The sequence below is a fragment of the Pelobates fuscus genome, chromosome 9, assembly GCF_036172605.1.
Source record: "Pelobates fuscus isolate aPelFus1 chromosome 9, aPelFus1.pri, whole genome shotgun sequence".
Lineage (NCBI taxonomy): Eukaryota > Metazoa > Chordata > Amphibia > Anura > Pelobatidae > Pelobates > Pelobates fuscus.
In genome coordinates, this window is record NC_086325.1 from 141481030 (window position 1) to 141507297 (window position 26268).

Sequence of the window (26268 nt, forward strand, 5' to 3'; positions counted from 1 at the left end):
TTAACTTATTTAAATATTTGTTAATTTTTAGGTGACGGTGAGCAATATGTAGCTTGGCAAACCGGACACCTCAGGCTATCAAACTGTTTTGCTCTGTATCCTCCCTGCTCTGGTGTTCACCACACCATTTTATCATATACAAATTTACATTTTAAACAATTAGGTAAGTGTATGGCCGCCACAACCCAGGCTCAGCAAGGGTGTAGCCACCACCACCCACAGAACCCCGACCCTCTCCATTCCCCCCCGGGGGCGCAGGGCCCCAGCCGCGGAAAAAAGACCAGGCCGGAGACCAGGCCCGGATAGACGGGGAGAGGAACCGAAGCCCCCACAGCCCCAACCAGGCAAATGGCGCCCCCCGGGGGGAGGGAGCAGAGAGGTCGAGTGAGCATTATTAGGGAACAGGAGCAGGGGAAAGGGACCAACAAGCAACCAACCCGGAGAAGTCCAGTCCGATCCTCTCTCGTTGGAAGTTCGTCTCCAGGTAAGTAACTCCCCGTGTTGCAAGAAAGAACCACAGGTAGAAGCAGCATAACCCGAAACCCCACCCAAACCAACGGCAAGCCCTCCCAGGAAGTTTGTTGCATTCTGACTCACTGCTTGGTATCTTGTTTTTTCTTTATGGTTTCACAATTATAGTGGTTTTGGAGTATCCACTAAAAGTGCACATAGCAGCTATAACAAATAATGTTCACTAAATATTATTAAGCACCTTTATTCTAGCCACATCCATTTTTGTATCTTTCTATATTTCACATAGGATTTACTAATTCAATGGGAGAGAGGTATAAAGCTGTTGTAAAAGTGCTTACTAAACACTTTCATTTCATTTTATTAAAGGAGCACTATAGTCACCTAAGTTACTTTAGCTAAATAAAGCAGTTTTAGTGTATAGATCATTCCCCTGCAATTTCACTGCTCAATTCTCTGCCATTTAGGAGTTAAATCACTTTGTTTCTGTTTATGCAGCCCTAGCCACACCTCCCCTGGCTATGATTGACAGAGCCTGCATGAAAAAAAAAAACTGGTTTTACTTTCAAACAGATGTAATTTACCTTAAATAATTGTATCTCAATCTCTTAATTGAACTTTAATCACATACAGGAGGCTCTTGCAGGGTCTAGCAAGCTATTAACATAGCAGGGGATAAGAACATCTTAATTAAACAGAACTTGCAATAAAGAAAGCCTAAATAGGGCTCTCTTTACAGGAAGTGTTTATGGAAGGCTGTGCAAGTCACATGCAGGGAGGTGTGACTAGGGTTCATAAACAAAGGGATTTAACTCCTAAAGGAGTGAGGCTGCAGGGGCATGATCTATACACCAAAACTGCTTCATTAAGCTAAAGTTGTTCAGGTGACTATAGTGTCCCTTTAAATATTTTAAACTCTTCACTTATAAATTGAAACATTGTAGTTCAAAACATTGACCATAGGTTTTGAAGCCCTAACCAGCACCACAAGGCAATTTACCACACTGCAGACTACCCGTAGGCGTCCCTGCACCGATGGGGAGAAAAAACTAAAAGTCGCGTCCGGGTCGGCCCCGGTACTCAGCAGACATAAGGAACCTACTGTACAGGCCGCATGGCACAACTGGGCCTAATATGGTAGCTGACATCGATGAAAACTCGGACAGCTCAGACAACATCCCCCTCCACAGTCCTGAGACTCTGGAGTATAAAGGGCCTCCCAAGCCTCCACAGCCGACCACGGGCCTCCCGGTCACTACGGAGATACTCTCCAATCTATCAGACTTTCGCCAGATGCTTTCCGCGGAGACCTCCCAGGTTAGGGAAGATGTAAAGGGGTTCACCGCTAGCCTCACGGCTGTAAAGTAGACCTCTCAAACACACACAGACCAGGACATAGAGCTCCAGAAGCAGGTCAGTTATCTTACCTCAGCTCACACTGCTTTCACCCACGAACTAGCAGCTATGGACGACAAGTGTCGGTGGAAGCATGTCAAAATTGGTGGCCTCTCTGACACAGTATCCCCAGCCGAACTGCCTTATTTCTTTCGCAGGCTATTTCCACCCCTACTACCTCCTAAGCAAGCTAAAGGGTTACAGCTCGATGGATTGTTTCGCCTGCCCAAGCCACCACTGCTCACGGGCTCAGCTACCGGTGACCTCCTGGTGAAGTTTGAAAGCAGGCACGACAAAACTGCCTTCATAAGTGCCATCAAGGGAAAGAATCCCTACCGTTTTGAAGACAGGGACCTGTCATTATTTTCAGATTTATCTATTACCATGTAATGGCGAAATTTCCTCGGACCGTTAATAACGATCGGCACTAACAGCCAAGGGGGTAAATATTGTTGGGGACCGTCACACGTAAACCTCAGGGTATCGACTATAAGGTGGAGGACATCACTGAGATGGACACTGTCCTGGCGGCTATGGGCCTCATTATTCCATCTACCACCACAGCCTGGGACCCAGCCAAAATGGTCCCGTTTGTTCTCGCCTTCAGTGGCGCATCTGGGATATTTGTTTTAGGTTTTACCCCCAGTTTAATTGAAAATATAATGAAACTGTACTGTTTAAGCTTCCCCTCACTCTCATAGCATGACCACAAGCCATGCAGCAATCCTCGGACGAAACCGGGAATAACCCGGATATGCTGGCTCCACTTTTATCACCTGCCCCCAGCTCCTATCCTGTAATTCCATATTTTGCTTATTACCAGGGAGCTGTTTATTAACCCCAATAGGTCTCACGTCAGTGTACTCTGTTCAATTATATAGCTTACTGTAGCCTCTGCAACGTGTCAGTCAGACCCTACCTACTATACTGCCTCACGAGTTCCAACATGGCCTATATATGCCGCTTCTCTTTATCTCTTCACTATTGGCATTTCGGGCCTATCTCTTAGGGGATATTGTTCCTACTTGTTATCAATACATGTGTTTCCATTTCATGCCTCAACCTAAACAATTGCACTAGTCTAAATGTGCCCAATGCCAATGCTAGTTTTGCTGTCAGTACAGCGATTATTTTCTTTATGCTTTTAAAATGAGTTGTATTAGCCTGATTCTTACTCCTATTTTAACAACATTGTGCTATCAATTGTATGCCATGCTGATGTTTTATATTGTTATTATTGGGCTTGGTATAGCTGTCGTGGCTTTACAAGCATGTTGTTATTACTCGCACAGAAAAAACAAAAGAATTATAAATTAATTTTTAAAAAACATTGACCATCGTAAAAGTGAGACTTCCTTAGGTATAATAACCAACAAAACAAACATTTGTGGCGTTTGAGTTTTCCTAGTGTGCTTCAGCCTCCAGTATAGCTATATGTTTTCCTAAATGTATTTTTGTGGTTTTGCAGACCAAACATATTTCTTACTGAGAACAGACTTGTTGTATAAAATATTAAAGACATGCAGTGAAGGATTGAGATACCAGCGGGCCCTAGGCTGGTTATCGGTTTGATGCCCCCATTTATTCTTCACACATGGATGGTTAATGTGTCCAGGCAAATTCATTGGTCCATGGACCATGTCTAACCCCTGGGCACTAGACTGCTTTATGTTAATCCTGCTCTGAACACGTGCAAACATCTAATCCCGAATTGTCGTGATGTCAGATGTGTGACATTTTACGGTACATGGGACCTTAGTACATGACTCTGCTCCTTTAGCTTAAATTAACAGTGATTATAATACCTGATAGAGACTCAACTGATAGAGAAACCTTGTATTAACTTCCAGCACTTTCTTTCTCTGACATCACAAATGCAGATTGTGTGGGAAGACTCACACCCTAGTCACAATCCAAACCTATTATCACTTCTAAAAATCAGTGGGAGTAATTCATTTTTGAAGGGGCCACCAAAAATGACATTCTGTTTCGCTTGTTTTCAAATATGTCCCAGAATCTTGTAATTTTCCATGTAATACAATTCTCAGTACGATTGTCCTCGGCAAAGTATCATTGTAATTCTTTTTAGAATAACAGAGAGTATGGACGATTGAGTTGACGTTTCAGATGTGAATTGCAGAATATTTGGAAATCAGTACTTTTTTTAGGTATTTCCCTGTTCTGCTCCGGTTGGGATTTTAACAAAATCTGGACCGTTAGTGAGCCTCGAGGACTGAATTGGGGAGCACTTGTTTAGATTAAGGGTATGGTAGCAAAACTAGCCTTTATTTAAACACTTGCAGATGTCAGACTGTGAAAAGGAGGACTTGAGTTTGTTAACGATACATGTCTCCCAACATTCCAAATAGACAAAGAGGGACACTTTAAATGTAGGGGTGTGAGTGATGTGTGGCCAGTGGCAACACTGTTCTGAGAAATTTTAAGTAGTTAACTAATAACAATTTACACAACTAAAAGTAATCTAGAACAAGAACAATGTATCTTATTTAAACAAATAGATTTCTAAACACATTTATTGTAGTTTAAAGATACATTACTATGAGTATAACTTCTATGGAGCTCTGTTATACACGCAGACACACCAACAATATGGAGTTCCTAGAAGAGAGGGACATTGGGATAGAAAAGAAGGAAAGAGGTATTTGGGCTTAAAATAGGGACAACCGGTCCTAAATAGGGACTCTTGGGAGGTATGGTGATAGAACATTCCTAACGGGTAGACATGGCTGTAGCTCTGCAGAGAGTTAAGTGAGCAGCAAACTGCGTGCTCTTAGATTAAGCCACAGAAAACTGGATTTGAGCCAGACTGCATCATTACTAATCAGATGGCAGACTTGGCATAAGAGCATGTTCTATTCTATAAGACAATCGCCCAACCACTGCAAGTGAATTGATTGGGAATATTGTGACTGTTGTACAGTGTATGTAGTTTACCAGATTAAAACAATATACAATATATGATTCTGGCCATACAGAAATTAGGGGTTAAGGCCCATACAATCTAGAAAGTTTCCAGAGGCAGGCTTATACAAGTAAGTGGTTCTTATATCCCAGACGTGGCTCTCCATGGAATTTCAATGGAGCCCCCTTTGATATTGGGAAAAGATTAATGAAGGTGTTTTACAAAATGAATTTAGTTACATATTACATTACAAATGTAAAACGTGGGACTCAAATGTAATTCCATTTATGTATGTTTGATCATTGACTAAAAGGATTAGGAACAGATGTAGATTAATATAGAATAGCTGGAAAATATTACTTAATGTTTAAACAGCAAAAAGGAAAAAAAAATGTTTGTAGAAGCGTAAGCTATATGTGTCCAGCGATTAGAACCTCAGTGTTGTTCAGGAAATGATTGATAAATGTCAGCCATGAGTATCAATCTGCCTAGAAACATACAAACATAGAATGTGACGGCAGATAAGAACCATTCGGGCCATTCTGAGTCAAGTAAATAACATTGTGCTGGGAAGCATATATTCATAACTTGCATTTTGGTTTTCAATTCAGCTTAGTGAATAAACGCGTGGGGGGCGGGGCCTAACCCTCATGGCGGCTGGTCGCAACTAACAGGAGCTCCTCACAGAACTCTCAATTTTAGTGGAATCCTGTGACACACAACACTCACAACTGAAACCAGCAGTGTCTTACCTGCTATTTAAGCCAGCCTAAAAGATTTGGTCTGGTCTCTAGAGGTGCCGGCTAACCCTGGTCCGCCGGAGCTACCGAGACCTGTCCTACGACACATCACTCTCTCACAGAGACCTACAGTGCCCTGTTACCCCCTCCCTCACCCCCCCCCCACCCCCACCCCGGACCGGTGGGGTTTATCCCGGTCCCCACTGGGTTGCTTTGCTCACTACTGCAGACGTTAGGCAACTAAGCCTGTTTGAGACCACACCGCAGCTGACTCCCCCAAGATGGCTGACGCGCTCATACCACATAAGCATGAGCTGACTTCAGTTGGGGCTGAACACATAATGGAGCGACTGGAAAATCACTCTGCATGCTTCTGGGCAAAACTTGAGGCCCACATCGTGGCAGCATCATCTGAGAGTCAGGAGAAAGAAACAGGTGACATTAGAGCAAGGGTGAGAGGGCCACCTTCGGGCAAAGCATCTCAGCAATCTCATGTGTTTCCCAACACTGGCCTGTCTAGGCTGAGGGCCGTTAGGGACGTAGTCCCTGTGCATCGACGACCAAGACAGAAGACCCATCGCCCCAGGAGCTTCCACAATTCCCCTATAGGGATGGACTTGAACTCCGACGCGAGCTCTCAAGTCCGTGGTTACCTGATGTTGGCTTTCATCACGGCCCGGGACAGGAGAGGCCCTACACCATGCTCCCACCTTGCTACACTTCGTGGCAACCATCCAGCATTCCCAATCTTTGGCATCAACTGATGCTGGACTTATTCCCAGAGGCATATTGCCTGCCTCAAATAGGAGTATCCCTAACTCCAGTTGCCACCGTGCGGCATTCCTAAGTCCCTTTTCCCCTATGTGAGCAATGGTTTCATTTTTTTTTTGTTTTACATACAGTTAGTTTCTTTCGCAATGCAGAACCGTGCCAGTAATCCCGACCCAGATGGTTCTTTACTCCTGAAACACTGATATTTTACTATGCTTCAATCCCCATGTCTAGCTAACCTATCTGTTTTTTAACATATAGGTGTTTTCCAGCCAAGACATGTCGAACTACCCTTTTCCTGCTCGTTATTAATACAAAATTGTGCAGTTTCTATGAACGCCATATAATTGTTTACGATTGTTTGATATTACTGTGTTTGTTCGTACTATTGTGGCATGATAAGCTTACATGGAATCATTTGCACAACCAAAATAAAGATTTTCAAAAAATAAAATAAATAAGCCTGTTGCAATTTTGAGTAAAATACTTTGTAATTGCATTTTTTATACTACTTATGATCTATGGCTGGCAAAGCGTCATACATATCACCAACCACAAATTAAAACCATAGGTGTACCTAAGGGGGGGTGCCAAGTGTGCTCGGGCACATTGTCCTCCCTGTCTCCTTGATTAACTCTCTATTAGGAGTTTGCATTATTTTGAATAAGCTTGTTATGTTTTTTACACAAAGAAATCATGTTTGTGTAGGTATACCATTTATACAGCAAAAATGTGCATTTTGAATATCATTTTTTAAATTTGCACTTTTTAGTCACATTTTGATGGTAATATACTCTATATGCCCTGTATGTGCTGTGTATGTTATGTACTGTGCATGTCTATGATTAAAACATCATCTGTTGAAGTATATACACACATATCTACACTGATCGTCCACCTGTCTAATATCATTCTAGTGTTGGCAGAACAGCTCTAATGCATTGAGGAATGGACTCCATATGACCTATGAACCTGTCCTGTGGTATCTGGCACCAAGCACCAGATTCTTTAAGTCCTGCTAATTGCGAGATGGGGCCTCCGTGGATCAGATTTGTTGTTCCAGCACATCCCACAGATGCCATTATCCTGCTGAAAGAGGCCATTGCCACCAGAGAACAAATTGCAATGAAGAGGAGTACGTGATCTGCTACAATCTCTAGGTAGGGGGTACGTGTCAAAGTAACATCCACATGAATGCCAGGACTCAAGGTTTCGAAGCAGAATATTGCCCTGAGCATAACACTGCCTCCACCAGCCTGGTGGAGGCAGTGTTATGTTCTTCTCATAGTGCATCCTACTACCATCTCTTCTCCAGATAAACAATGCACCTGCACCCGGTCATCCACCTGATCTAAAAGAAAACATGATTCATCAGACCAGGTGACTTTCTTCCATTGGTCTATGGTCCAGTTCTGACACCCACATCCCCATTGAATGTGGTGAACAGGGGTCATCATGGGCACACTGACCGGTCGGTGGCTGTGCAGCCCCATACGCAGCAAATTATGATGCACTATGTGTTCTACCAGCTTTCTATCATGGCCACCAATAAGTATTTCAGCAATTTGAGCTACAGTAGCTCTTCTCTGTGATCAGAAGTGCAAGCCTTGGCTCCCAACATGCATTAATAAGACTGGGGCATACATGACCTTAAAGCTGGTTCTCTGGTTGTCCTTTATTTCCTCACTCTTGGTAGGTGCTAACCACTGCATATTGGGTAAACTCCACGCCGTTTTGGAGATGCTCTGACCCAGTCGTCTCACCATCACTATTTGCACTATTTGGCACTTATCAAAGTAACTCAGATCTTTTCGAATCCCCATTTTCCCTGCTTCCAATACAGGAAATTCAAGAACTGTTTACTTGCTGCCTAATATGTCCCACCCAGTGGTGTACACACGACCCATGGGGCACTGGTGCGAAAATTGAACCGTGCCCCCCCCTGCTTACTCTGCCCGGGCCGGGGCCGCAACACATGGCGGCGGGCACCTGGTCGCAGGGGTCGCAGGGCTACGACCCCTGCGACCGCGGTATGTACGCCAGTGCATGCAGATACACATACACTTAAAGGACCACTACAGACACCCCGATCACATCAGCTCAATGAAGTGGTCTGAGTGCCAGGTCCCTCTAGTTTTAAACCTGCAGCTGAAAACATAGCAGTTTCAGAGAAACTGCTATGTTTCACTGAGGGTTAATCCAGCCTCTAGTTGCTGTCTCATTGACAGCCACTAGAGGCGCTTCTGCGATTCTCACTGTGAAAATCACAGTGAGAAGAAGCTGGACGTCCATAGGAAAGAATTGAGTAATGCTTTCCTATGGGTGGTTTGAATGCGCGCGCGGCTCTTGCCGCGCATGTGCATTCATAGCCGAGAAGCAGTTCGGGGCGGAGGGATACCCAGCGCCAAGGGAATCCGGCGCTGGAGAAAGGTAAGTGTTGAAGGGGCATTAAACACACACTCTCACGAACAGACGCATACACACTAGCTAACAGACACACACACTCACTAGCAGACACACACAGTAACCCACACACTGACACAAAAACTAACATTAACACACACATTCTAATACTAACACACATATTCACACTCTAATACTAACACACATACACACACACGTTTTTTTAAAAAAAAAGTAATCCCCCAGTCTCCCTACCTTTGGGAGTGTTGAGGGGATTCCCTGGGGTCCAGTGGGGCTGCTGGGTTGCCGGTCACTGGGCGGGCTGGCGCGCGCGCAAGGGAGAACTCTCCCCTGAGCGCTCTCTGCCCGCCCACCCGGTGACACCATGGCCAGCCTCGACCCCTGCAACTGCGGTAAGTATGCCAGTGGTCCCACCACTGGACAGGTGCCATTGTAACAATATAATCAATGTTATTCACTTCACCTGTCAGTGGTTATAATGTTGCGGCTGATCAATGTATATTATATATTTCGACTGTTGGTGCATACAACCTGTGGTGTTAGGGACATGATAGGGACTTAAGATACCAACCCCCCCTAAGTTGATGTATATTGATGATTATAATTATTTTGCGCAAGTTGACAAAGTCTCCTATGTGAGTTTCTTTGTTCCAACAGCAGCCACAGAAAAAACACATATTATTATGCACATTAGCATTTATACTAAACGAAACATTATTTTAACACGACTAAAAAAGACTGTCACAAAAACACATTCATCACATTCAGTAGAAAAATGTTTTCATCTACTGGTCTTTTAAAAGGCTTCATCTTTTGTTAAGATAAAAAATATATATATTTTATCAGGGGTCTTGTGCACACAAAACGTGTTAATTTGAATATTTTTACACCTTTGTAACCATACCTCAGTGTTTGAATTGGATTCCAATCTCTGGGGCTCAGGGTGGATAGATAGCCTATCAGGGTAAATGGGTAGAATCTTGGGTGAATGGGTAGAATCCCAGACTGTGGTGACAGATTCTTTAAGTGAATAGATAGATTCTCAGAGTGAGTAGGCCAATTCTTAGGGTGGATAAGCAAATTTAGAGGTTAATTTGTAGAATGTCAGAGTGAATGAGAAAATTCTCAGGGTCTAAGGCAGATTCTTGGGGAAATAGGCAAATTCTCTAGACTGAATTGACATATTCTATGGATGAATGGACAGATTCACAGAGTGAATGAGCAAATTTTAAGTTAGAAAGGCAGGATAAATGGGTAAATAATGGGGGGTTAATTAGCATATTTTCAAGTTCATATTATACACTCATTTAATGACACGTGATCGCCCCTTTTGGCGTATTATATTTCTGTATATCACTATTGCATTCACAATTTAAAGGGACACTATAGTTACCAAAACCACTACAGCTTAATGTAGTGGTTCTGGTGTCTTTAGTATGTCCTTGCAGTCTTAGCACTGTAAACACTGCCTTTTCACTGAAAAGGCAGTGTTTACATTGGTCCCTAGTAATACCTAGTATGTGCTTGCTAGTCCAGTGTGGCACAGTTTGCAGTACTGGTGTTCAGCGTCTCCACTAAACATTCCCAGTAGAGATGCATTGGTTCAATGCATCTTTATGAGGAGATGCTGATTGTCACAACGCAGCATTTTGCCGCACATGCGCCATAGCCCTTAAATGCTTTTACTATGGGAAAGCATTGGATTCACTGAGTTCATTAAGATTGATGATCTCACCCATGGAGGTGGCGCAAGCTGTGGCGATGGAGCAAAGGTAAGTTTTAACTCTTTCATCTCCACAGAGAGGGGGGGAAGAACACCTAGACCAGGGATAGGCAACCTTCGGCACTCCAGATGTTGTGGACTACATCCCCAATAATGCTCTTACACACATCATGCTGGCAAAGCTTTATGGGAGCTGTAGTCCAAAACATCTGCAGTGCCAAAGGTTGCCTATGCCTGACCTAGACTAAGATTCCTGCACTATAGTGTCAGTAATACATGTTTGTCAGACCCTGGAACCATGATTTGCTTGACCCCCCTAATCAGCACTATGTGACGAATGAAGGAGGGTGTCCAATCTGGTAACCTGTCTAGGGCCCCGTGAGATTTTATTCCTTCTCTGTTACAACAAACTAATGCATATGTGCTCTGGTTTCTGCTGAGATTCAAAAATGATGCAGGCTAGACCTCTCATTGAGTGAAGTAGTATGAAATTGATCAGCACCTAAAATTCTTCTAGCAGGGAACGGAGCAGCTAGCATTGCTGACAATGGATGCTTTCCTGCAATGCCTCGTATTTTAGGGATGCTTTGTTTAATCATACTTACTGTACAGGAGCATTTGTAGGATGCTGTAACTTTAGAATTACCATCACGTTCCCTACAAATACCCATTTGCCTGGTATTAAAAGGAACACTATAGTGTATTCCTAATGTTATAGTGTCCTAGTGCCTGATAAGCTTTAAGGCCACTCTGTTTGCAGTAAAAAGCTGAAAAAAAGCCTTTTACTTGCCCTTTCTCCTCCTCCAAGGTTTTAGTCTAATCCAATGTTTCTCATAGAGGAGCATTAAAGGGACTCTCCAGTGCCAGGAAAACATATCCGTTTTCCTGGCACTGCAGGACCCTGCAGTGCCCCTCTCCCTCCCACCCCCCATCCCATGTTGCTGAAGGGGTTAAAACCCCTCCAGGTACTTATGTGAATCCAGCGCCGATGTCCCTCGGCGCTGGCTCAGGCACCGCCCACGCTCCTCCCCCTAACGAGGCAATGGCCGCGTGCGCGCTCATTAGCCTCCCGATAGGAAAGCATTATTCAATGCTTTCCTATGGGGATTTCGGCGACGCTGGAGGTCCTCACATAGCGTGAGGAAGTCCAGCGTCGTTTAAAACACTTTTTGTGTTCTAAGAACATGGAAGTTCCTCTAGTGGCTGTCTGATAGATAGACAGCCACTAGAGGAGGACTTAACCCTGCAAGGTAAATATTGCAGTGTATAAAAACTGCAATAATTACACTTGCAGGGTTAAGGGTGGTGGGAGTTGGCACCCAGACCACTCCAATGGGCAGAAGTGGTCTGAAGGCCTGGAGTGTCCCTTTAAGAATGAGATCCGCATGCGCGGTAAGCAATGCATGCACATGCAATCATCTCATAGAGAAGCATTTAATTCAATGATTTCTTACGAGCAGTATTTGATGATGTCCTCATTTCACTCAGTCACTGTAAAGGAAGCGCCTCTACTAGCTTTCTGGTAGACAGCCACTAGAGGTGTGTTTATCCCTACAATGTAAACAGTGTAGTTCCTACAATACTGCAATGTTCTACAATATAGGATTAAAAGGACATGGCCACTCACCCAGACCATGTCACGGAGATAAAATGGTCTGATTGACTTTAGTGTATTTTTAACCTTTTTTTTTTTTTTTATCTTTCTTTTGGGCCTGCTAAATGGGTTACAGAATAAAGAAAGGGAAATGTACGAGTGGTATACAATATAGGGTTAATACATCGTTAACATTGATGAGTTACATTTCCTGTTTAGTAATGCCTCATTTTTGGTTTTATGTAGTTTCACGAAAACATATTATAAACAGAAGCAGTGCCTGTCTAGATAGACTATTAAGAGAGTAATACTAGACTATACAAGGTCTTAGACATGGTACACGTTTTTACTGAAGCTAAGCTTGTGACAATACGATTAATGTTGAAACACTAAGGTATGACATTGCGCTTCTGAGGATACATAACTTGCTATACCTATAGGTGATATAACAGTTCTTTAACCTTTTATATCACTGTATGTGACAAAATGCTATTTCTATTCCTAATGTAATATATTCTAGAATTTCTAAAACTTTTTATTCCCCAATATTTCTTTAAACAAATAAATGAGAAATAAAAATTGCTTAAATCTAAATATTTGTATCTTGTATCACTGAATGGCAAGTGACACTCAAAATTCCTTTTTTTTTGTTGTTGTTGCTGTTTATAGGGTAAATAAGCATCCCAAGTGGTGATAATATTAAAGAAAATAAATAAATAAATGTTATGCTATTTTTTTTTTTTAAAGAATAGAACTTGATAGCAAAAGGGTTAATGTGTCCACACTAAGGTATATATAAATATATAAGATATATATGTCAATATATAAATATTGTAATGCCTCAGCAACAACAATACTGACGCAGAACCGAAAAAAATTAGGTGCACCACAATTCTGTTTTGCCTTTTAATCACATGGCAGAATGAGCCCCTGGGAGAGATCTTCCATCTTCCCAGGAACGGATAGGGAAATAAAAACCATCAGTTGCTATAGTAACATGTTAGCAAAGCAGAGAGGGCTGTGATACTGTCATTATATATAACTGTCACAGCATGCCAGAGAGGGTGCGGAGACTGTGCTTAGATGAAGCAGTGAGAGGGCTGGAGGGGGCGAGATGGCGACCTGTTCAAAGAATATAAAGAGACAGGGATAACGTATTTAAAATGAGATGGGCAGAATATATAGATAATATAAGGGATGAAAAAGATATGCGATTTGGAAATACCGCAGACAGATGTTGTCATGAAAGGGGACAAAGTGGAGATTTGGGGGGGGGGGGGGGGAGGTTTGGATAAAATTAGAGAGCGTATGAAGAGGAAATGGAGAGTGTGTAGATTTAATAAATTGGATGGAGAATTTAAAGAACACATGAATGAAAGAGAATGTAACAGCATGTCAGACAGAATGGCGGACCACCAGCCAAAGGGGCGAGCACTGCTGGGTGTAAAAAAGGAGGGTCATCCAGAGTTGGATTACCCACAGGACAACCTTAGTTTGGTTGGAGGGATGCTCCATGTCCTTATTGTTTCAGAGGATGTGCACTTAGAGGGCTTCTCTTGGACCTTACTCCTGACAGTGCTAGTGATATCAGACAGTCAAACACAGAATTTCTCAGCTCTGTCGGCTCTCCAGGTGAGAAAGATTGAGTCTTTGATTGGCTAGCATCTTTCCCAATCAGCAGGTTCCGTCTTCAGATTTCAGCAGTAGGTGGAAGGTGTTGAGGTGCACCTCAGGTAAGTATGGTCACGTGCTAGGACAGTGTGTGAGCATGATAAGAACTGTATTTGTTAGTGCGATCTGTTAGCACTTTGACGTTTAGCACTGTGATTGAGCTGTGAGTGCAGGCCCGGACTGGCCATTGGGCAAACCGGGCAAATGCCCGGTGGGCCGCGATGGCCATGGGCAGAGACTTGCAGGTCAAGATATCTCCCCTGCCGGCCCATGCAGGGCAGCACTGGCCCCAAGATGGAATTCTGCCTCATCATGGGCCGGAGTGGAGATTGGGCAATGAGTCGAACATCCTCAATGCGTTCTCTCCCTCTCACAAGTTCCGAGATTATCAGAGCGTTGCCGTGGTAACCTGCGACAATGCTCTGAAATTGCGGCGCTCGCGAAAAGGATAGAGACGTGGTCTGTACCCTGCAGAGGTACTGACAAAATTACCTTTCGACTGGACTACCAGGGAGGATCTGTGGTGCCGTGCCCACTCTCACTGGACCACCAGGTATCTGCATGCTCCCTCTCCCCCCTGCAAGGTTTTAAAAGGGAGTATATGTGATATTTTTTGTTTTGTTTTCCTTTTTTTTTGTTTATATATTAAATTAATAATTTAAGCTCATATCCAACCACTATATACACACCCCTCACATACACACACAAACATACTACACACACTACACCCCCTGCACTAACACACAAACAGACTACACCCCCTGCACTAACACACAAACACACTCACATACTTTATATCCCTATAAACACACACATTACACTCCCTGCATGCATACAAACTAATTTATATCCCATATAAATACACATTCTACACCCCCTGTCCACGTGCTCTACAGACGCTATATGCATACATACACTAGAGCCCCTAAATACACTCACAAACACACAGTACAGCCCTTATATGCACACGCTACATCCCCTAGGCCCAGACACTCCACAGGCCCTACACACACACACACACACACACACACATACTTTACAACCCAGAAACACACACACACATACTTTACAACCCAGAAACACACACACACACACTACAGCCCCTAGTCAGGGGGGTGCCTGTCAATAGTGGTGACATTACACGTCCCCTTTCTGACCCCACCCCTACTAGTGGGCTGCTCTGCCTTTAATTGCCTGGGCTGAATTTTTTAGCAGGGGGAAGATGGTGGTAGATGGTGGTTCTAACACTATAGAGTCAGGGATACATGTTTGTGTTCCTGACCTTATAGTGTTCCTTTAACCCCTTAATGACACATGACATGTGTGACATGTGTGACATGTCATGATTCCCTTTTATTCCAGAAGTTTGGTCCTTAAGGGGTTAAAGGGACACTGTATGCACCCAGACCACTTCTGCCCATTGGAGTGGTCTTGGTGCCTTGCATTTAGCCCTGTTAGTCAAAACACTGTGGTTTTGGAGAAACCGCAGTGTTTTGATTACAGGGCTAATCCCACCTCTAGTTGCTGTCACTTAGACAGCCGCTAGATGGTGCTACCGGATTCTTACAGCACCAAAAGTGTTTTAAATGATGTTCGACGTCCCCACGCTCTGCATGGGGACGTCGAGCATCGCCGGAATCTACATAGGAAAGCTATGAATGTACTATAGTTGAATAACGGGGTGGTCTAATGCGCGCGCAGCCATTGCCGTGCATGCGCATTAGATTAGAAGCGCGGGCAGAGCTGAGCCAGCTCCGAGGGACATCGGCGCTGGACCCAGGTAAGTGACTGAAGGGGTATTAACCCCTTCAGCGCCACAGGAAGTGGCCTTGACAGAAGGGGAAGCTACAGTGCCAGGAAAACGAGTTTGTTTTCCTGGTACTATAGTTTCCCTTTAAGTTTCCGCTGTGTTGGTTTTCATTTTTCATTACCTTTAGCCTGTGGGAATGTAAAACGTATGTTTTTTCTGAGGAACTGGCCATTTTCTTGTTATTATGTCTAGGCAAATCTCTCCTATTTACTCCCTCTATTGTCAGCCATCCCAAATGAATACATTCTTATTTAACATAACAGCCATAGTTTACTAGCAGTTCATGGCTTTTGCCATTACCAATTTCAAGCAGTTTGATTTCAAGGACCCAAAGCCCATAGATTAGATGATAAAAGAGGACATTTCACCTTTCTCACTGTATCCAAAATATGAGTTAACGTAAGTAGGTTTCAGCTGCCGCAAATTAATGTTATCATTATCATCTCTGATCTGAAACAGTAGTTTCACTGCGAGCTAACCACCGGGACCTACCTTGACACCTTAGAGCAGGCATCTCAATTGCTGGCCCTCTCAAATGTTGCTGAACTACAAGTACCATGGTCATCTCGTAGTCTGTTGCATTCAAAGAATTCTGAGAGTTCTAGGCCATCAATCAACTTGGGGAGGAGGGAGGAAGAAAAGTTTGATATCCCAATTACGAGTCCATCGTGCATTGCAGTTTTGAATAAAAGTCTAGATGGCCACTAGAAGTGCTTCCATGCATGCTCAATAGCATCCAAATCCTTTCCTATGGGAAAGCAATGGATTGGCTGAGATCATCAAGATTAATGATCTCAGCCATGAAGGTGGAGTCAGCTGTGGGGAGACCTGCGTGGTGAGGGAGAAAAGGTCCACAAAGGGAGGAGCCGGAGACCTAAAGAGGTATTCCAGCACTATAGTGTCAGGAGTACATGCTTGTATACCTGACACTATAGTGTTCCCTTAACCCTTTAAGGACACATGACATGTGTGACATGTCATGATTCCCTTTTATTCCAGAAGTTTGGTCCTTAAGGGGTTAAAGAACCACTAAAGTCACCCAGGTCACTTCATCTCAATGAAGGGGCATAGTGGTGTGATCCTGTAATTTAGGAAGCATTTGATGCGCATGCGCACCTGGTTCCCCAATGCTCCTCTACGAGGAGCATTGGATTATACCAACTCCGGAGGAATCCATGCCTCCTCAATGAAGCCGGTAGAGGAGAGGTAAGCAGCACAGAGAGAGCTATTGTCATACCTTTTTATGCAGAACAGCGAGGGGGACGACCACCAGATCTAGGGACAGGAACGCGAAAGCGTTAAGAATATACATTTGTATTTCTAACGCATTAGTGTTCCTTTAATGCCACCTATTGTTAATTAATCTATTAAACAGCTCTGCATAAAATGTCATTATAAATGAATCCTAGATGTGACCCCAGTCATAACTGTGGGTACAAATGTTAGGAATCTTGTATTGTAAATGTAATTCCTTACCATAACTCTGACTTTAAAAAATGAATGTGCTGCCCTAACCCTAATCCTCATTTCAACCCTAACTTTACTTACCTTGCCGGACCTTGCTAAGAAGCCTTCTACAGTCAATAAGTGTGCAGGTTCCCAAGAGATCAGCTCACAGATCTCTCTGAGAATCCACCTTTAGCATGGCACCTGCAATAAATTATGAACACGCAAATTTGTATCTGTTGTGCTTGGCTGAGATTGATGGGACTGGGGGTCTTGTATTAACTTGTCCACAACTGCCATTACTTTTATAGAAAGATATCCATCATTTGGAACAAAGCTGTTGGACCATCAATCTAAAGAGGGTGAAACAAAATAAGCTACCAATGAAAAAAGGAGACTGGTGATTGCTACAAAAGGGTTTATTCATTAAGCTGTGAATTGTGCCGATGTTATAGACGAGTTTTCAGCCAAAACAACTGGGGGGGAGGGGGGGAATCTATAAATTACATACAATTTGTCCCCCCCCCTCCCCCTGTCAGTTTACCACAAATCACTGTTTAGTGAATACATCTCTAAGAAATGGAACGACAGAGTGTCTGTTTGTGTATATTTCCACCCAATAGATGTAGTCAATAAGTTATGATATTCATGTGACACCTGTCATGAGGTGTGAAGGTTTTGCAAAAGGTGACAATGACGCATAGCAGAACGTGACGGGAAGAAGCCTGGAAAATTAGCAGTTCAGGATGCAGTCACTTGCTTGTGTGGTTAATATTGGGGGAAGGGGGGGATTACGTCAGCCTTATTCACTAAAGTGGAAATTTTCAAGAATTCAAATTGTAGGCTACAATAAAATAATTTCAAACCACAGCTTTTTATTATTTTTTATTATTATTATTTTATTCTAGTGCAAAGGCATGGATACAGGCAGATACAAACATGTCACCATTATAAATATCCAGATAGGGTTTAAGCTATGCTGTATTTGGCCTTCATACGCATCCACTAGGTACACATAACAGAAACCTCATAACCTTATAACAGGAAGTAGGCTTGTAACTCAAACTAAAATATGTCAACAAAAAAAGGTAAAACATCTGGAAAACTGCTGTCTGAGCTAATTAGTAAAACATTTCATAGGATATAGCCATATGTATATCTATGCCCTGGCAAGGGAAGGTGTATTGGTAGAAAAAGGGGGAGGGAAGCAGCATCTAAAAAAGGGGTGCCCAAAAGGTAGATCCCCAGATGTCGTAAAACTACAACTCTCTTGATGCTTTGCAAGCCTTTATAATGCCTTTACAATTAAAAAGCATCATGGAAGATGTAGTTTTAAAACATCTGGGGTTCTACCTTTTGGGCACCCCTGGTTTAAAGGATGTCTTCCAGTCCAGATCCGTGTGGGACAATATGCAAAATAAAGGAAGATAAAGTGCAGAATATAGTGTAGTATATCACAAGTGCAGATTAGATAAATTTAAAAAACTGCACTTACAATTTTATGGAGCTGATAGCTCCAAATATATGCAACTGGGCGGTATAATCCCTGCATGTGGATTTGATGTCTTGATCCTGTGGGGTAATTCCAGATGGTATAGAACAAAAACAGAAAAACACCAATATAGTGTAGTATGTTTGGTACAAATTAGAGTGAAAGTATCTGTGTGGGGTGTACACTCACATTTTTGGAGCCCACTCTTGCCTCTCAGTGGGGCAATTCACACTTTTGGGTGTATAGGGGTTCCCACTCTAGGTACATAGCAGCAGATTTTCACCGCGATATGTTAATAAAATAGAAATAAAAATATAGTGCTCACTGTTAAAATAAGTAAAAATTATAAGAGGAGATGTACTCACTAGTGGAGAGCAAAATAGGTTTGGCTCAAACCATATTGCACAGGTGGTATATTCCCCACCAAGGAATTTGATTAAATAATCTTCAGCATGAAATGAAGATCCAATGTAGATTTAAAAAAAACAATTTTTAATTGAAAATAAAGAATAGAAGCAATAAAAGAGTAACACACTGACGCGTTTCACCTAAATGACTTTCTCAAAGGGAAGGTGTATTGACTGTAACATAAACATCGGCAGACCTGATTGAGACTAGCCAAATAGGCCCATTTGCATTCCAATACCCCACATCCTCAGCACCAAGCAAGTACCAGAACCAGCAAGCACTGTTCAATTAACCCACCACACCGTGGGAGGGCCAAGTCCCCAGACAATCCCTAATACAGAGCTTCTCCAAATTGTGCACTGTGTCTAGGGGCTGCATCCTCTTTGGCTCCTTGCCAGGGAAGGTAACCATGGGCCGAAGCACCACTCAAAGCCAGCCTGGTATTAGGTAAGTTGAGCTGAAGTGCATGCTTCTCAAATTTCCTCCAAAAAGGAGCACAAATCTTATTACATGCCAAGAGAAAAGCCTCTTCCGCCTTTTTTGTGTCTTCTTTTCCGATATCTGTAGCATGAGTAGCTGACATCTTGTGGAGTTTAGGGTGTTGCGTGTTTTCAGCCTGCTGAGTGTCAACAGTAAAAGGAACAGTAGATAACTGTGAATAGCTGTGTTGGTGGGGACTGGGATAACACCTCTACTCTGGAGGGGGCTAAGCTAGAATTTTTGATGGAGAATGGGCCATCAGCCGCATGCTCGTGTGAATGAGCAGGCCTCAGGCCGAAAGTCCGATGGACATCCTCAGCAATTACAGGATACTGCTGTCCAAAGCAAAAATGGTGTCCCCAGAGCAGAAAAGATGAGGGTATCTTGAAAGATGGTTTCAAGTATGGATTTTTAGCATTTTCTGTGAATTTTATCGAGGATGCAGAAGGCAATGCCTGACAAGACTCCAGGTAAGACATCGTACCATTCTAAAATGGTGTTGGGCACACGTGCTGTAGAGGTTACGGCGCTTGGACAGTTTTTTTTTTTGTTTTTTTCCAGAATGTCCCTTTTGTTACTTTATAAAAGTGCCTATTTCAAGAGCAATTGTTTCTAGAAAGTAACATGGTTGCACGTTTGCGGCTATCAGGTAGACGGCTTGGATGGTGCTTTTCCTGATTGGTTTGTGTCCCAGCACAAGGCGGAACCAATGCTTCTCATAGAGATGCACTGGATTCAATGTTTTTACATGAGAAGTATTGCAGGCACAGTCTGACAATAGCCGCGCATGCGGCCTGCCTCCCAATGCTTCTCTATTTTATGCATTCCATTGGCTGGGAGATTATCCATCATTATGATTTTCCAGCAGGACCTTCTCTAGATTACACGTAAGAAACCCTTCACTTCAAGGTGAACGTAGGGGAGTGCAGGAATCTAAAATGATATAGTACAACACTCCAGCGTTATACATAAATGTGTTTGTATTTATCAGTGGAGTGTACTTGTGGTCTGGACTGCTGCTCTTTGTTCATTTTTCAGTAGAAACAGCTGTACGTAGAGCGGTTTCACAAGATTACAGATTCTGATCAGCACTCCTAATGAAAACAATGTGGTGACCAGGATCAGCTTCGAGGTCTCAGCCACCTTCAAATATATAAAGTGATTAGTGCAAAAGCTTTAGATCCTAGGACACTGAAAAGCTATGGTTTTAGTTTTATGTTTATTTTTGCCATTTTTAAATGACGTTATTTCCATACTGAATTAAAAGGGGGGTTAACCTGAAGCTAGGAGCATTCCTTTGAGATGGAACACAAAGCTAGCCAATGAATCCCAAATGAAACCCACTGAATATCAGAGGCAAAAACTGAACAAACATTACTTTTGGGGGTTCGATGAAGACACGTTCGGTATTTACTGAATAGCTATAACCAATGTGTTTTGGATCTAACTGGATTCTGCCCTGGAAACACTAGGTTTAAAGCTTATTACAGGGCCTCTGTGACATGTAACTCTGCCTTTTCATAGCCATTATCTTCCTCTTCCCCTCCCTATCTTAAACATTCTGTGCTACACTGTCTTACTGCCCACCCCCTCATTGTCCAAATGGTAAATACACTGATGTGACATGTTAATGTGCTTCATGTCTCATTCATTGGAGCACCCACGATGCATATGCAGTTTCACCCATCTGTATACACATACAAGACACTACGATAATGTTCTTTTTAACACCAGCTGTTTTCGGTTTGTTGCAGTCAGATCCCCAAAGACATTATGTTGACAGTGTGTAATTTGACTTAACCCTTCCTGTAATAGCAGGGTCTTCTTCATGTTAGGTGTCCTGGTGGCAGTGCTGTGTCTTTGAATTGCAGGATATGTCTTTGTGTAGGATTGAGAGTATTGATCTATGTTTTGTAGTGAGTGTATATCTCTGTCTCTGCTGCATTGTGTGTGTGTTGTGTTGCTGTGTATGAAGCCTTGACTGAAGGTCAGGATAAAAAAAAAAGCAATACAGCCTTAAATCATGTACACAGACCCATTTTTTGGTGGACATCTACCACCAGAAAACAATTCCTGGTTTCTTCTTAATGAATGGTCTAACTGTACAGATTTCTGGTATAGAAATAAACGCAGATGGGTCTCAACTCCCAACCTGGGTCACCTTGAGAGGACATCCTCAGGGTCTCTCCATCATTTCAGACAAGACAGCAAGCCTCCATAGTGCAATAGCCACAATATCTCACTATAGCCATGCATATTATCACCATAATCACTGCAGTGCTGGGGCATATAACCAAAACCACCGAGTCTACTAATGAATGACCTATGAATGTACTATAACTGCTACACAAATACAAGTAATATTCTGAACCACTATATCAGCATGTTAGACCCTACACATCATCATATGTCACAAGTACAGTAAATAAATGACTAATTATGTAAGTCTGCAGTGAGCTATATAGCAGACAGACAGGCAGGCAGATAGATACATAGATAGATAGATAGATAGATAGATAGATATTCACCTTCATATGTTTTATGACGGTTTTATAATCACCATGCAGCTTATACATCTTTGGATAAAAATGAATTATGTGGACACTGCTAATATTATACAGCAGCAATAATGTGAATTTCACTGAATATTTCCCTTTTAAAGGGATCATGGAAATGTAAGCATCCATATAACATGGAGCCCTCCCCCCATTCTCCTCTGTTGCTGGATTTTCCAGCACCTCCTCCATGGCATCCTACCCTGTCTTTATATTGTACATTATCCTCACAGATCCCCCTTCCATCCATCCATCCCCCTGTCACCTGCATTCCTATCACCTGGCACAGATCACACTGACAGCAGGCAATAAAAGGATCCGTTTTACATTATTCTCCCCATACCTGATGCTCCCCACCAACCCCCCTCCCACCATCCTAAGAAAATAACATTGTGGGTTCGAACCCTGTTACATTGTCAGAGATTATTATCCATTATCAATCCGTACAGTAAGTGCCACTGTGGCAATGTTTAGCCCCCTGTATGGGGGGTTATAGACCAGGTCTGTGCAGGATCTAGGATGATAATCCAGTCTGCAATGGATAAATGGATCCTTCAGCTCAGCCACTTACCTGCCCACAAAATTCTCCAGGACAGAGCTCTTCCCAGCACTCTGACCCCCAACCACTGCGATCTGGGGCAGGTCCAGATTAGCATTCTGCCCGATGGCTGAGAAGGCATCTTGGAGTCGGTTTACCAGAGGAATAAGCTCTTCCATCCCCCGGTTTCCCATCTTGAAGGCTGCCTCCACTAGCTATCTCTTAGCCTGTGTGTGCGGCTCTCCTTGTCTTTCACACCTTATCCCCAGTGACTGTGGGAGGGGAGATGTGTCAGGACCCCTAATACTAGCAGGAGCCTGCTATTCCTCCTCTGGTTCCTCTCCCTGCGCTACCAGACACTGCCAGCTCAAGCGCATCTAGCAAGCAGCTCCCGGGGGATTTAAATGGGATTTAAACTGCAACGACGCTTTCTTGCCAGCAGATGGCGCATAGTGCTATGCGATCGAATGACAGCCGCCTGCAGTCGGGCAGCATCACGGGAGTTGTAGTTTTTTTAAATTTACATTTATTATGCTTGGATATTGCAGCAATGGTGCTGTCACATGTACCAGCTGTGTCAACAAAAGGTAGCCATGAAGAATCAGCATCCTTTGGTATGCTTCCTAAGCCATCAATCATTTCAAAGGCTCCCTAAACCACAGCTAATGGCTTAAAATCAATAAATATTACTGAATGTGTATATCTGAAAATGACTGTACAATGCAGTTAAATCTCTCCACCAATGAACTTCAGTCTTGCGTTAGATCTTATTATATTGTTGCCAGCAGACTAGGAGATGCGAAAGGAAACCCAGGACTGGAGTTTCTATTGTTGTGGTGACCTGGATTCCATTGAAATGATACAATGTGAATGTATGTAATGGTCAACAAATCTATCATTTTTTTTATTTTTATTTTAATAAAAAATAAAAAAAAAGTCTGCCTTCCTTGCTACAAAATATTTTGATTATCATGTATTTAATGGATATCGCTCAAATATACACTGATACATAAATACAGATTATGAGGTGATATTATTTTGATAAAACTAAACACTTAAAATGGATGATGATGATAATAATATTGTTTATTGCTAAATGATATTATTATTATTATTTATTGTTTGGGACAGGCAATGAAAGGGCTCTTCCCTTCCCCAGTCCACCAGAGCACTTCTTCTTGAAGCCATGTCTACACAAAACACCTCAAACACATCAGAAAAGGAAACCTATCTTTGGCCACATTGTATTTCACTTTCTTTATTTCCCCTCCCTCACTTGGTATGCCCCATCCACTGCCTTCCCAGTTCACGTCCCATCCATATCAGCCCCTAATTAAAAGGAATAGTCCCTTCTGTGAAAATAGCAGTTAGAGCATATTACCCTTTGTGTCATCTAACCCCACTCCCTCTAGCATGTAAGCTCATTGAGCAGGGCCCTCAACCCCTCTGTTCCTGTGCGTCCAACTTGTCTGGTTACAACTACATGTCTGTTAGTCCACCCATTGTACAGCGCTACGGAATCTGATGGCGCTATATAAATAACATAATAATAATAATAATAATGATAAAATTGTAAAGACACGTTAGGTAGACATACTCCTGATAAAACCGTCTCATTTTTAGTGATAATCAGGTTCATTTGAGGGGTAACCATGGCACACATTGCAAATAATGACAAACACTGTTTAATTTCTTTATGCTGACTGACAGGTACAAAGAAAAGAACTTATGACAATTATTGACAGGGAGCTAGAATAGAGGTGCCCAATTTTGGAATGAAAAGATGTTGGTTTCTACATTTACTTTTATTTTTTCACACCCAGCAAACACATATTGGTTAAATGCAATCAATAAGTATACATAATATTAAAAGTCCTGAGGTGACAGTTCTTCTCTTAAGGGACACACTACGCACCATAACCACAGCATCTTATTGTAGTATGGATGCAAGTATGGCTTTAGAAGCGTGTGGGTGAGGTCCCTTCAGTATTTGGCAAAACAGAGGTTTTCCAGGCACCCAAAACCCAATCCATCTGGGGACACCTAGATAATGCAAATGTTTCACATCATACATACAAAACGGTCCAAATTCTGACGGCAATGATAGGCCGCATGCGATGGGGCTGCCTTAACCCATTACTCAGCCTATATCTGAATCCAAATTTGAACCACCTTAGGGCCTCCCTGATTATATTGTTTTTATGCTATAAATTCTTAGAACCCATGTATTGTATAGCATGTCCTGTCTCTCTCACTTTCAAAGCTGATTTAACCAAAATCGTTATTAAATCTGTCCAAAATGGCAGCTCCCTGCGCCCTGACCCCACTCTGTAGATACTGATGAGGGGCAGGTAGGTGGGATAAGAGGTTAATTGCATAGGTGTGTTCAGAATTATATTATGCTCTTGCCACACAATCTGTAGGTGGTCACTAGTTTTCATCCATTTTATTGTTAATTCTTAGTGAGCCCTCAATTATATTTTTGCATGTTTGAGTATATTACTGTAGCTACTGGAGAATCATTGGGATTCAAAGGAGAGAATTAAAAAAGCTAATGTACTAACACAATAATAACCATATACGTAGATCAAGGCAAAACAAGCACTGCTGTGGGACAATGTCCCAAATATTGAAAATGTTTATATTGGTTTCCATGGTGATTAGTTTGCATTTAGCAATTTGCCCCAGAATTACACCTCTTTTTGCCTTAATAAAATGTCACTATAAGAATATTATACTAATTACAAAGAAATATTTGATATTACATTGAAAAAAAGAAAAAATACTAATTCACCGACACATATACCCAAAAAGGGTATGGTGCCGGGAAAAAGTGGTACAACCCTTTAGAGTGCGCTAAATCGTTAAAAGAAAAAATATTTATTAGTAAAGCTTAAAAACACTTAGTCTCCTATCAAATAGATGCTAGAGTTAGGTGGACTTCATAGCTATAGCACAGCTGCAGGTAATTCTCAGCGGTAACCCAGAAGTGAGGATTGAAGAGAGGATATAAACCCAGTGTGTGTGTATCTCTTTAAACACCAAGACACTCAGTCTATGTATAAAACACACAGTCTACGGTAACCTAATCTCTCTATCTGTACCTCATACTTGCTTGATATCGTCAATTGTGTAGGAGTAAGTCCCGCCCATCCTGTGACGTCTTATTGACGCATTGTAAGCGGCGAGTAATGTAGGTGGTGTTTCGGCGGTCATTCCCCGCCCCTCTCCCTCCCCGCTCACGTGACTCAGTGATGATGTACTTACCACGTGGGTTGTAGGGAAGTGGATTGGTCGGCATAGTTTGCTGACAGCTGGGCGGGCTTTCTCGTCCGGACCAATGGCGAGTAAGCGCCGGGGATACGAACCAGCTGATCTTGGTCTGCATAATTATGTACCGGCTACTTAAGGAGTTGGAGGTATACCTATGATTGTTTGCATTTGCCCCTGACGACGGCGTCTAGATACGCTGAAACGCGCGTCGGGCTTTCTTATTTAATTTAATTTAATTTAAATTGATTTCTTCTCACCATGCACTGGGGTTGTGGGTGTTAGCACTTTGGAATTTGTTAATTCTCTTTAGTCCCTCGTTAGATGGAGTAGTATGGTAGGCATTGGCATTTTGCATTGCTGAGGTAATCAGGGACCCTTGGTAGGAATCTAGTTGTCAGTATGAGGTACAGATAGAGAGATTAGGTTACCGTAGACTGTGTGTTTTATACATAGACTGAGTGTCTTGGTGTTTAAAGAGATACACACACACTGGGTTTATATCCTCTCTTCAATCCTCACTTCTGGGTTACCGCTGAGAATTACCTGCAGCTGTG

General features: G+C 42.6%; 1 protein-coding gene across 12 annotated transcripts in view; it reads right to left on the bottom strand.

The window, feature by feature from the left end:
* Positions 1 to 22827, bottom strand: part of DNM1 (dynamin 1) — a 111910-nt gene extending 89083 nt beyond the window's left edge. For all 12 annotated transcript variants that reach the window (XM_063432600.1, XM_063432595.1, XM_063432596.1 and 9 more), the window contains exon 1: positions 22475 to 22827. In XM_063432600.1, the coding sequence (XP_063288670.1) occupies positions 22475 to 22635 (161 nt within the window). In that variant the 5' untranslated portion in view covers positions 22636 to 22827. The remainder of the gene's footprint in view (positions 1 to 22474) is intronic.
* Positions 22828 to 26268: the final 3441 nt, after the last annotated feature.